This window comes from Anomalospiza imberbis, chromosome Z, assembly GCF_031753505.1.
Source record: "Anomalospiza imberbis isolate Cuckoo-Finch-1a 21T00152 chromosome Z, ASM3175350v1, whole genome shotgun sequence".
In the NCBI taxonomy this organism is placed as follows: domain Eukaryota; kingdom Metazoa; phylum Chordata; class Aves; order Passeriformes; family Viduidae; genus Anomalospiza; species Anomalospiza imberbis.
Window position 1 is genome coordinate 8,712,127 of NC_089721.1, and position 12,898 is coordinate 8,725,024.

The following is a 12,898-nucleotide window of genomic DNA, read 5'->3' on the forward strand; positions in this document are numbered from 1 at the left end:
CTGGTGTTAAGACAGGGGCATCCGTTTGCTTCTCTGACAGTCCCAGGAGAGGAGGTTGTGATTGCTCCCAGGGAAGGATCTCTGCCAGCCCCAGATCTTTTTCACCCCATCTTGGCTTTGCAGATGAGGGAGCACAGGTTTGTCTGTGAGCCACTGTCCACGTAGGACACCCCCACTTGTAAAGCAGTGGCTGTTCAGATTATCAAAAAGATTCTGTTGCTATATTAGGAAAGTGTTGTGTTTTGCCTGGGCCTGGGCCTGGGTTTTAGTAGGGAAGGGTTCAGCCCCCCTGCCCTCAAACAAATATTTGAGAAACTCAGATCTTCCTAGATAAAAACCCTGTATTTTATTGGGAAGAATAATTTCTTTTCACATCCAATCATCAGTTCAAAACCAATGAAGGCAAACTGGGAAAAGTTCAGAGGATAAAGGAAGCAGAGGTGATCAGAGAATGAGGAGCTTCCATAACAGGAAGCTGAGAGTGTTTTCTCCTCCTCTTTTGTTTTTAATTATTTTGCCTTGCAGCCCCAAAGTTATGATTACTCCTTGTAAACATTTAACTAGGTGTAAATGTCAGTGTTGAAGTGCTATTTCAATCCAAGAGTTTATAAGTCTTTGTGTTTGTAGAAGTCCAAAGGACTGTCCTGCCTGGGAGCAGGCAAGGCCCTCCCACAGGGAACATCCCATGTACTCATCTTGGAGGGGCAGTACTGCTTATGGAAAGACCAAATTTCTGTTCCAAAAACAAAGCTGGATGACGTTTAACATTGCTGAAGAACCATGCTTATGATATGACTTTAATTGGAGGGAATGGATTACCTCAGGCATCAGCTGCTGGACCTGGGATAAGGATTGCTCCCATGAGATCCAGCGTTTCTCCCCAGCAAGGCATGGTTTCCACATGAGCTGAGGTGCAGGTGAAATATGATAGGTTTCATTTAAGAGGACAGGTTACATGGTGTTAAGTTTCTTGGAGATAAGGGTAGGCTTTTTATAGTCTCAAGTTCTTTATAGAAGTTTATCAGGAGTGTAACTAAAACGCAGCTCATGTTGACACACAGAGATGCCTGGAGGAGACCAGCTGCTGGATAACGTTGGTGAAGCTGTTCCAGCTGAAGCAGGGAAGTACACCTCTTAGATAAGCAGCGGAGGTGTTTCTATGGAAAAGGTGCCTGAGATCTTTTACACTGTAGTTTAACCTACAGTGAACATGGGTGGAAGAGAGAGGAAGGGGGGCACCTCTAGTTCATTGAGTGTGTGGAAGGTTGGAGATGGCTGATTGTTGGAAATGCAAGGAATTCTTAGAACTTTGGGGCTGTAAGCTAAAGCTTAGAATTAAACACAGGATTTGATCTGAGACCTTGGAAGAGGCTTCTGAACTTGAGTACCAGAAACAAGAATGTGGATTTATAGTTTGAAGCAGAGGCACCTTAAGTTAAGAAGAAAGTTTAGAGTTTTAGATGTAGGAAAAAAAAAGTAGTTACAAAGGTAAACAAGAAGATTAGAATGCAGTACTGTAGGCTTGTGTATCATAGCATGATTGGCTAAGAAAGCTTACACTGCAGCATGAGTCCATAAGACAAAATATGTAAGGATTGGGTCAAAAACATAAATATCCTTGTTGGTAGTGTTTTATTGGTTAAGAAATCCTTAAAAGGTTTTGTAACTAGGGGTTTTGTGACCTTCTGAACCATGTAGTAAAGCTGTGAGTTGAACTGACCCTTCCTGTCTACGTAGAAGATATAAAAAATAAATCACATAATCAAAAACAACTCAGAGGTCCCATCTCTAACTCATTCAAAATTCCTTCAAAGATCCCCATAACTGGTGCCCTGTGATAACTGTGGAATATCTCTGTTCACTGGCTTCCTCCCATTGTTCAGCATTGGAGTTTCATACCTCGAGGACAGGGATAAGCAGGTACTGTCCATCAAAAAAAAAAAAAAATGGGAATAGAGAGCAGGGAGAATTCATCTACACAGATGGAAGAGCAGTCAGTACTGCAGTTTTGTCTCCATAAGCCCAGCCTCAGGGCACTGTGTGTGGAGGAAGAAGGTTATAAATCGAGCTAGGGCTTTTGGAAAGCTCCCCTGGGTTTTCTTTCTTGCCACTCACCAAGGCAGCTGAGCTTGGAGCAGTCAGGCTCTGGGCAGAGCTTGGTAGCTCCCGAGGAAGGCAGCCCATGACTGGCACTATGAGACATCTAGCTCAGCTGCCTTCTGGGATCCCCATTCTGATCCGATAGGAAATGTCTCACCACAATAGACATTGAGTAAGAAAAATATATTTATTTTTACATAATTTCCCATGAGGGAAATAACTGTGAATTGAAAAACTTCTCAAAGTTTGTTTTGGAGCTGTATTTATTTTTATGATTTTTTGCATCACTTCCTATCACTGTGCATTGCTGTTATTAACAACATGTGCAATTGTGTTAAGCTGTGGTATTTACCAGCATGTCTAAGAGATACTGTTTTCTAGTAAAGGAAATTATCTGTGCCAGCCAGTCACTGTCAGACTAGTTTTCAAAATAAAAATAAAAGACTATTTCAGCTGCTTTTTTTGGCATGCTAATATTAGTCAAAATATTGTGAACTATTATCAGAAATAAAACCAGGACACAGAGTGATATAAAATTCTAAACTAACTGTGGAGGGGGAAAAATCAGTTTTTCAAAATGAAGAAAAGACAATTTATACTGCTAATATATTTGAAAAAATGTATACTTCATTCTGAAGTGGACTGAAACATATATGAAAAGATGCTTCTTGAGAATTAATATAATAAATGTTTCTTGAGAATTAATTTGCTGCCAGGCATTTTTGAGACATGATGAATCCCCATCTCTGCCCAGAGCCAGGGCAGGTGGCTGAGATGTTGCCAGGAGTAGGAAAGGAGGGAAAACCAGAACTGGTGTTTTTGCAGGAGATGGGAAAAGGGAGAGATGAGTCAGCCTACATCCCTTCCTAGAAAAACCTACATGAGAGTATTTCCAGGTTTAAGGTTATCCAACACTTCTTCCACCTGTATCCCAAGAGTACTAGAAAAACCTAAATGAGAATTTAGGTTTTTCTAAAAAAACCTAAATGAGAATATTTTCAGGTTTAAGGTTATCCAACACTTCTTCCGCCTGTTTCCCAAGAGTGCTATTTGACCACAAAAGTTGTACATGCTGTGCAAATCTGGGGCATCTTTTTGGAGCTGTCTTTTTTTCTTTTCTCTTTTCTTATGATGGTAATAGAAAATGCTGCTTTTAGAAAAGGGCAGGGTCTACTATTGAACTTTATATTGATATTAAAAATTTACTAGACCTGAGGCAGAAATATTTCCAGTTCACCCTCAAGGTTTTTTATTTCAGATCTTTTATCTGCTGTATCATAATGGAGGAGGTCAGTACATCTCCAAAGTGGGCCCTCTGTTAGTGATTCCAGTAGCAAAATATTTTGGCTTTCTATACCAGGGATAGATTGAATGTTTTACCTGCATGATAAATTCCACTATGTGTGGTTGTTTGATGCTTAGCAGGAGGCTGAGCTCAGTACCAATCAGTAAAGACACTGTCCATGACCACAAAAGTGTGTTTATTGCATTTTATTTCTTCAGGAGGAAGGAGGATTCTTGGTTTTTTGAGGCAAAAAGACATATTAAATATATTTATTTAATAATGGAGGGACAGGAAGGATGAAAGAGGGCTAAACCCATTGATGATGGTGTCCCTGTAAGGTCATGATGTATACTTTTTCTTCATTAAGTGCCTCACACTCAGCACAGTCTGCTCCATTTCTGAAATGAAAATGCATGTAATTACCAGCAAAAATCCTCTCCAGCCAGAGCAGCCAGAGAGTCTACACAGAAGAGGGGGCATCTGCACATTAAAAATGTGTGGGTTTGTAGCATGGAGTCCAGGAGAGCCCCTCCTATGAGTCAATAAAAAAACACATTTGTTTGCCAGGCAGCTGAACGTGTTCCTGCTCCGAGCCGGGCTTGGCTCTGACCTCCCTCTCCCCGTTTCCATCCCACTGTTTTCTCACTGCTGCTGCTGCTGCTGCCCCAGCCACGCTCAGTGAACCCTGCCAGGCTCTGGCTGCAGTTCAGGGCAGGGATGGGCTTTGGTTTCGTGCTGCAGAGCAGCAGGTGCGCAGCACTGCTCAGGTTACAGCATGAAGGTAGCACTCAGGTAATGAGGGTCCTATGAATGTCTGTGTCCCAGACTAGCTGTAGAATATAGATATTTAACCACTGTGACCCGCAGACCTGTCATATAGCTCTTTGATTCACTCATGCATCCTCTGATCCATATGAGATGATGAAACTTTGGCGTAAAGATCCCTGGCTTTGGTTTTGGATGAAGTTCACTTGTTGCAGCTCTGATCCCAGAAAGGCACTGCTGTGTTATGAATGTGAAATTCTGTGGTATCAGTGCTGTAAGAAATAATCCCACTGTCTTTATCCCAGTGACAGAGACTCTATCCAGATACAGCACCTGCAAATCAAGACATTGTTGCATAGTTATTTCACCTCAAATGATTGCAAAAAGGGGCAATTATTGCTTTAAGGTGCAAGGAGATTTTAGCTACTAGCCTGTATAATAACCTCCTAGGAGAAAAATATTTTGGTTGCCTAACACAGTATACGATGACTAGCCCTCTCCCATGGAGTTGCCTTTCAATGGAGACTGTAATTCTCAGGTTCTTTGAGGGGAGGATAGATGTACTGACTCACCATGGCAGTTTTCAGTCTCTTGTGCACGTAGAGGAGCAGTCCAGCAAAGACCAGAAAACAGGACTCGGATTTGCCTGTCTGTTAAGAGGTGGCTGATCTCCTGGATGCTGGGTGTGAGGTGGCCACAGTTGAGAGGTGATACCAGAAGCTGGGCCACACAGTGATGGTGAGGTGCCCAAAAGTAGGGACAACAAAAGTTAGGAGGGAGATGGGACAAGGAGGAGGTTGCAGGAGACATGTCATGACGTGTGTGACTAGAGTGGGTCTTCTGAGACCTCTTATGTCGTGTTGCTGTAGAGACCTGAATTACAGTTACAGTAGGGTCAGTTCCCATGGAACCAGAACAATCTGTTACAGCTTTCACGACTTGATAATAGCTTTGCTAAGAACCACTCTATAAGGGAAGCTGGGGAGATGAGTCCAGCTCCTGGATGCCATTCTTTGTAGCTGGTCCAGGGCAGAGTTTTTGCTCTTGAGGTCACTTGTTTAAAGGGTGGAGGACAGATTATTATTTTTACAGAGTTTATGCTGTCTCTGTTCTGTTGTCAGGGTTAGATACGCAGGCACTCCCCTAATTGGGCTGTGTTCATTTCGTGCATGAAGAATCAGTGCCTAGTTTGTATAGGACTTGGCAAAACCAGGCAGATCTTAACCTCCCATTTCTTGGAGCCATAAGGCCCAATATCTACAAAAGTTTTCCAATACCCTGTTGAAAGCACTTTTCTTGGCATATGCTCCTTAGCATAAACCAGAAACAAATTTCCAGGCTGTCTGACCAGATATTGAATCTAACCTTTTGCAGGACTTTTCCATGCAGCAGTCCTAAAGTAAGAAGGCTGGTGGGCTGGCCAGTTACATTTATAGCTGATTTTTTGGCATGGGTTTAATTTTATTAAATACAGATGTTATTCTGAGGTTTAGCTTCTAAAACTGTCTGCCTGAGAAAACAGGCACTTTCCCAGTGACTTGGTCTCAGTGGTTAGACCAAGAACTGGGCACTAAGCCATATTTATGTACGCTGAGTTTCCACTGATGAATAATTTAAAATAGTTTTCAGTGGCAGTGAAATGATAACTTGGAGCACAAATACCATTCCTTCTTTCCAGTGAATGCAATTTGCAGAAGCAGAACATTTGATTTACTTAGAAATATATTAAAAAGTTTCAAGAAATGAAAAACTTCTCATCTGATACCCGTACAGCTTCACCCTCCCTTTTTCCTCATTGCTTTCAGAATCAACAGGGCATGATAAGACACGCATGCTTGGATCTATAGCCAAAAACCCCTGAGTTATGGTTTCCAGGCAAAGCTGGTGTAATGCTTGGCTTTTCTTAATTTTTTGTTTATTGTGATCATCCAAGAAACTTTATTTCTGTCCAGACTGTTCCAGAGACAAATGAGAGTCGTGTGGTCTGCAATGGTTGAGAACTGCTGGATTAGGAGGCCCAGCAGTAGGACCTCACAGTCCTCAGCTGGTAAAAGTCACTGAGGCAGTGTTGCCCTGTGCATGTGGTCAGAGTGGTTCTCCTTTGGTGTACCCAGAGGACAGGAAGTTCTTGCTGATGCTGTTGGATGAGGCTCCCTCTGAAATTTATTGTGGTTTATCTTGATTTAGCCTAAGATACTGGCTGTTACCAAGCAGGAAAAATTAAATTCTCACCACTAGAAATTAGCCTCGTATTTTGGCCTTTAGGGACACTGCCTCTGAGAGAGAGGGATGGCTATGGCAGCCAAAGGCTGCATTCAGTTTTGAACAAGTTCACAATTACCTGGGGCCTTAAGAAAGGGTTATCACAGAAAACCTGCCCTTAGGTGCCACATAGGAGTGCAGCGCCTTGATTCTCATTTCTGTTCTGTTTCATGTCCCACTGCCTCACATTTCTGTGCCATCCCAGAGCTGGCTTTGCTGCCGTTAATGTTTCTCACATAAAAGCCATTTGGAAAGTGCATCTCTCACTGTTCTGAGAGGCTCCTTTCCTCACTGGGGCACGTGCATGTGTCAGCTTTTTTTCTAAATGCATTTGAGACTCTTGAGTTCAAATCCATGTGTCAAGTGCCTCTTCCCCGTCTGCAGAGTCCCTGGGGGCAATCTGAGAAAGGGGATGGCTTCTTGCTCCCTCAGTGTGCCCTGGGAAGAGCAAAGGAGCTCAGGGCTTATTCAACTGTTGCCTGCAGCACTTGGATTTCCGTTTCTACATACAGAACAGAAAGCCACTAAGGACTTCAGAAGCTGCCGTTTGACACCGAGGCTCTCCAAAGCTTTTGTCATCTGTTCCTATTTACATTAACACCATTTATCTTTTCTGTGGCACTTCTTCCAGGACTAGACTTGGAGCTCCTGAGGAGGGGATAAGGGTAGCACTTACTGTATGGCAGGAAACAGGCAAGTGTTGGGAAGTTCTGTTTTTCACAAATAGCTTTGTCTTTCATGGGCTTTGAGAATACCAGTTGTTCTCGGGGAAAATTCCTGAAGGAGCACACAACACAATAGTTGAAGCCCAGCAAGTCTGAACCTCTTGAGCTCTGCTTCTGTTTTCCTCTGGGACACCAGATAAGTGACTCTGATCTCTTGGTACATTGTTCTCCCCATTGTGAAGATAAGAAAAAATTGTCTTAGGAAAGCAGTGAAGGATTAAGCACTTTTAGGTTATTGAATGAAGCCACTGTGGTTGATCTGAATCATCCATTTGGGGCAGATGGCAGCTGATTTCAAAATTACTGATACTGTTAGATGTGCCTGAAGAAAGAGAAAAGCACATCTGCCTGCTTTACGTTTGTGATTAGAGGACTTGATGAAAATAGCCTAAAGACAAAGACCAAAAAAATGGGGATCTGAAAAAAGGCTCAAAAATTAGGGATGCTATGTATTTACAGGGTCATTAGAGGACTTGATGAAAATAGCCTACAGACAGAGACCAAAAAATGGCGATCTGAAAAAAGGTTCAAAAATTAGGGATGCTATGTATTTACAGGGTCATTAGAGGACTTGATGAAAATAGCCTACAGACAGAGACCAAAAAATGGCGATCTGAAAAAAGGTTCAAAAATTAGGGATGCTATGTATTTACAGGGTCATTGAAGGAAAAGGAGGAAGGCTAGCACTCCAATGCACTGAACAACTTAGACGCTTGCTAAAGCAAGAGTGAGCAAACAGGAAGAACTAGATATCTTAACGCATCATTTAATAGGTGTAATAGACACGTGCTGTGATAAACTCATTAGGCTGGAATATTAATAGAAAAGAAAAAAACTAACTCTGTATGGTTAACAGAAGTTTTCCTTTTATGACTATGTGGTCTGAAATGCAGCTTGAAGAAAGAGATGAGCGAATTGCACATCTCTTAGTAATGCTACAAGGTAATAAACACAAGCATAGAAAATCAAGAAGGGCAGTTTTTTATGAAAAAAAAAGAAAACAAAAAGAAAAAAAAAGAAAAAAAAAGAAATAAAAAAGAAAAAGTAGTTTTCTGTGAGGCAGGATATGGTGGTAAATGAAGAATTCCATCTATGCAGAGGCAGAGCTGGAGAAAAGTGTAGAGGAACACGACCTACTCAGCTGGCACAGAGTTTTGGTGCAGAGGTGGGTAACTTTTTGGAGAGGAGAGGAGGTTGTTTCAGAAGTGATTCCCTCCAAAAGGGAGGGAATGGGAGGGGCTGGCTGGTCCTCTGAAAGCTGGAGGGAGTGTTAACATGAATAGTTATGAAATGATGTGATGATACTTGGGGAAAAAGTGACAGTATCAAATTGTTTAACATTGACTTCAAAAAGGAAACCTTCAATAAATATGAAGAACTAATAGCTGAGACCTCATGGGAAGGAATCCTAGGGTGGGGGAAGAATTAGACAGAGCGGTCATTTCCTTAAATAATTTATATTAAGGGGACATATATTATTAATTGATATTAAGGGCACATATATTATTAATTGATATTAAGGGCACATGTATAAGTTACCACCTTTCAGAGAAAGGCTCAGAAGGATGAGTGAAATGGTGAAATCAGAAGCTCTTAATTTGCTTCGGACAAAGGAAGGATGCCTCTAGAAGGTGCAAAACCATTTGTTTTATCCAGCACAAACAGTGTGGCAAAGGTTCAAAGTGAGAAAAGGCTATCAAGGACGTAAAGGGCAATAAAAGTTATTCTGTAAGAGTTGGGGCCTCTGGGGACGCTCAGTGGAAAAATCTTAGCAAATAAAGCTAAGAAATCAGAGGGGTTTTGTTGTGGTGTGTTTGTTGGTTTTTTTCTTTTCCCCTCTAGATATCTAACATAATTCTTGCCAAAAGCAGAAGAGAAATGGATAGGTTTTGGGCTGGAATGGAGGGAGAATGGGTTGACTGGGTAAGTAAAGTATGCCCTGGAGCAGTTCTGCCTTTGAGAATCTGGCTCACAGGCAGGCAAATTTCAGAAGACTGGGAAGAGAGCAAGCACAGGGAAAAAAGAAAAGCAGAGCAATTGGCTTCACTTGAGTAAAGGTTAAAACAATACAGCGAACCACTTCAAAGTAACTAGGAGTGTGTGTGTGGGGAAGAGATGATTAACAGTCAGCAGTCCTGAAAACTGCATCAAAACAAAATTAATTCTGTTTTAGTGGTAGCTGGAGGGCTATTGAAAAAGCCTCCAATAGCTGCCATGAATCTTGACTGTCACTTGTGGCATTTTTACAAGTAAGCTGGAGATACATGCTTGAGATAAAATCACAAAACTGTGAGTGCCAGATTTTTCAGAAAAAAAAAAAAAAGAAGACATTAACAGTAGATATTGATGACTGATAAGGAAACTTGAAAGATTCATCAGGGGTATATCCCATCCTGAGTCTGGTATTCAATATTTACTTCTACATCTTGGCTGACAGAATAAAGAACACACTTTAGTACATCTGTGAATGGCACCATGCTGGCAAAAGCTACAAGCACACTGAAAGATAAGATTGGAATTGACTAGCTGGAGAAATAGTCTGAAAGAATTTGGATGCAGTTCAGCAAGGACAAATGAAAGATTTGCATTGCCTGATGAGGCATCTGGCTTTGCCAGAAAGGAACTGCCAAAATGGAACATATTCTGGGAAGCCATCCTCTGTGTGCTGGTGGTGCATAAGGATGTTACTTTAAATTACTCCTGAGTGAATTCTTATGCACCATGTGCATTGTCTGCAAGGAAAGTTGTATGTCCCTTGTGCCCTGGTCAGCTTTGGTAAGGCCTCAGCTGCAAACCATGACCCATATTGGGCATCCATTCAGAATGGGCTGAACTAGCTGTGAAGCCCACTGGAGAGCACCAAGGGTGATGTTCCTTCTGATGGATTAATGCATAAGAAGTGAATGAAGAAACGGGAGCTGCTTACCCTTGGGAAGGCTAGTGTAATTATAAAAGCCTTCAGTATGTAGTGAACTTGGAATCACAGAATCACAGAATCCTGCACAGAACAGCCCCAAGAACCACACCTTATGCCTGAGAACATTGTCCAGTGTTTCTTGTACTCTGTCAGGCTTGCTGCTGTGACCACTTCCCTGGGGAGCTGTTGCAGTGCCCAACCACCCTCTGGGTGAAGAACCTTTTCCTGATATCCAGCCTAAACCTCCCCTGACACAACTTCAGGCCATTCCCTCTGGTCCTCTCACTAGGCATCCAAAGGGAAGAGCAGTGTCTGCCCCTCCTCTTCCCCTCCCAAGGAAGTTGTGGACAGCGATGGGATCTCCCCTCAGTCTACTCCTCTCCAGGCTGGACAGACCCAGTGACCTCAGGTGTTCCTCATGTGGTTTCCCCTCAACTCCCTTCACCATCCACATGACCCTCCTTTGGTCTCTTTTGAATAGCTTTTATACCTTTTGGACACTGTGGTGCCCAAAACTGCACACAGGACTCAAGTGAGGCTGCACCAGTGCAGAACAGAGTGGGACAATCCCCTCCCTCAACTGTCTGTACTCTGTGTCCTTGGCAAGTAGCACAAGGAACTTAGGGGAAGCAGAAGACCATCTTTGACCCTCCCTCACCTTTGACCCTTCACCCTCCAGGAGAAGACAAAACCTCTTGAAATTGAAGTAATGAGTCTTACGTTAGATAATGCAGGGGGAAACTGCCCTAGGGGTAGGAGACTTCAGTCTTGGAATAGGCAGTTGAAGAACAGGTGTTGCTGGAGCTTTCTATGTCATTTTTGGGGAAGAGAGGCAAGACCCTGCTTTGAGGTAAAGGACAAATTTGATGACCCTTTGATATCCTTCCAGTAATTTTTGATTTCATGACAGCTGTGGGGATGGTGTCCCATCAGTGGGATGATGATCAGAAATGCACCTGTGCTGGAAGAAGGGCACCAACTGTAGGCTGATGGCAAAAGCTGCAGAGACTTCAGGGGAAGAGAAGGAGCAGGGCAGGATGAGTGAGCACCACTAGTTAAGTGGGATCTCCTACCCAGAACATGAACAACCTGAGCAGGCACTGGCATTGCAGTGAGTGGTGGGTGGAGGAGACTTGCTCCATGGTGTTAAGAGTACCATGGTACCAGTCCACAGTGCAGCTCCATCAGTGTCACCAGCCACCCCAGGTCCCTGACATGGGGCTGTTGGCACAGAGCTCCGATTCACTGTGTCACTCCCTTCTAGCAGCTCTGCGTGCATCTTCTGATGCTCCATTCACATCTGTATTGACTCTGCTTACCCTCCAGCGTGATTGATGTGTTTTCTTCTCTTTGCAGAGGAAGAGAGACAACTTCAAGCAAACAACCGGGATTTTAATCTGCAGTTTGAATATGCTGTAAGTAACCAGTGTATGTTGTTTCATGCAGATGTATTCACAGATGTAGCTGCATCTGTTTCATGTCTCAAGTGTTGTTTCAAAGGGGTGAACAGAACTGCATGCCAGCTATGGCTCTGCAAACCAGGCAAACACAAGCCAGATGAACCATCAGAGGTGGATTGCTGCTAAGTCAGCCTGAAAAATAGGCAGCTGAAGGAGATCCAGTTCTGGGAAAGCATGACACACTGACTTTGCACACTTACAGAAAATTATTTGTGAGTCAAAGCATTTGCAGGATCAGGCTCCAAGGCCTTTTAATAATGGAACCTGGGGGGAGTTTTCTGTGGAAATTTGTCTCCGTTTAAAGTAAAACATGAAAGGAAATGTGTCAGTTCCTCAGCTTTTGCAGTGAAATCATCTCTGTCAGGAAGGTTTTGAATCTGGCCCTTGTGGCTTTCTGCCAGTTTTTCTACCAGATTCTTAACAGCCTACTTAGGTTCACTTTGTGCCATGAAATCTGTAATTCCAAAGTGCATCTTGACACTGGCTGGCTGTGTCCCATGTCTGTCAGGCTAATTTCCTGGGGAGCCCCTTGGGCAACTTCATTTCCAAAGCTTGTGGACCATTTTTTGATGCTGTGTGCAGAGGAGGGCTAGCTCAGCTTCTAGATCTGTCCTGCCTGCCTGCAGGGACATCCCCTCTGTGAGGCCACCCTGAAGCTGCATTCTTTCAAAGTGTTTGCAGCTGCCAATTAATACCAAAGTGAATTTTGTGAATTTTTGTTCTTTGAACATCTGAATTCCAGTGGTGAAATTAATCATGCAGTTACTCGGGAGCTCTTTGAATCATGTTTTGGTTTAGGAACAACACAAGTATTTTCTTGGCAAGAGGTGAAAAAACGAAGCATTTTAGAACACAATAATTTATTGTGATGGGGACAGTATGACTTGCCAGCAGGTTTGACTGATGGCAACATGGTGGTTTTCAGTGGTTGCTTTTCAGCCATGAACATGGGTTAGAGAGTCCCAAGGTCCAGAGCTGCTGCATGTGTCCTAAATATTAAATGCATGGCAGTTAATATCTGTGAAGTACTATGCACCATGAATGTCTTATCAAGATTGGTGATTTGAGACTGGGGAAGTGAACTTGATTTGCACACAGCCTGTCAGTAGTGTGCTTCGATGGGCATTGCTACTACATATGGTTTTGTCATCTTCCAATGAATGATTGCAATGTGCAGTAGTGGGACAAGAAAGTAGGAGGGAGATGGGCAGTTATGTCAGGGTAGAGGGAACAAGCAACTCTTCTGTTTCTGTGCCTAATTCTGTGAAAAGCCATTCAGAAAACTGACTTTGCATGACACTGCTTCCCAGCTGATTGCTTGATTGTGCCCAAGGATTTGCAAATAGCCACAATTAAGTAGACAACTTTGAGAACACTTCAGAAT

At 42.9% G+C, this 12,898-nt stretch overlaps 1 protein-coding gene across 3 annotated transcripts in view; it reads left to right on the forward strand.

Moving 5' to 3' along the window:
• LOC137465267 (phospholipid-transporting ATPase ID-like) overlaps positions 1–12,898 on the forward strand; it is an 83,945-nt gene that overhangs the window by 20,956 nt on the left and 50,091 nt on the right. For all 3 annotated transcript variants that reach the window (XM_068177217.1, XM_068177216.1, XM_068177218.1), the window contains exon 3: positions 11,411–11,469. In XM_068177217.1, coding sequence (XP_068033318.1) covers positions 11,411–11,469 — 59 coding nt within the window. The remainder of the gene's footprint in view (positions 1–11,410; positions 11,470–12,898) is intronic.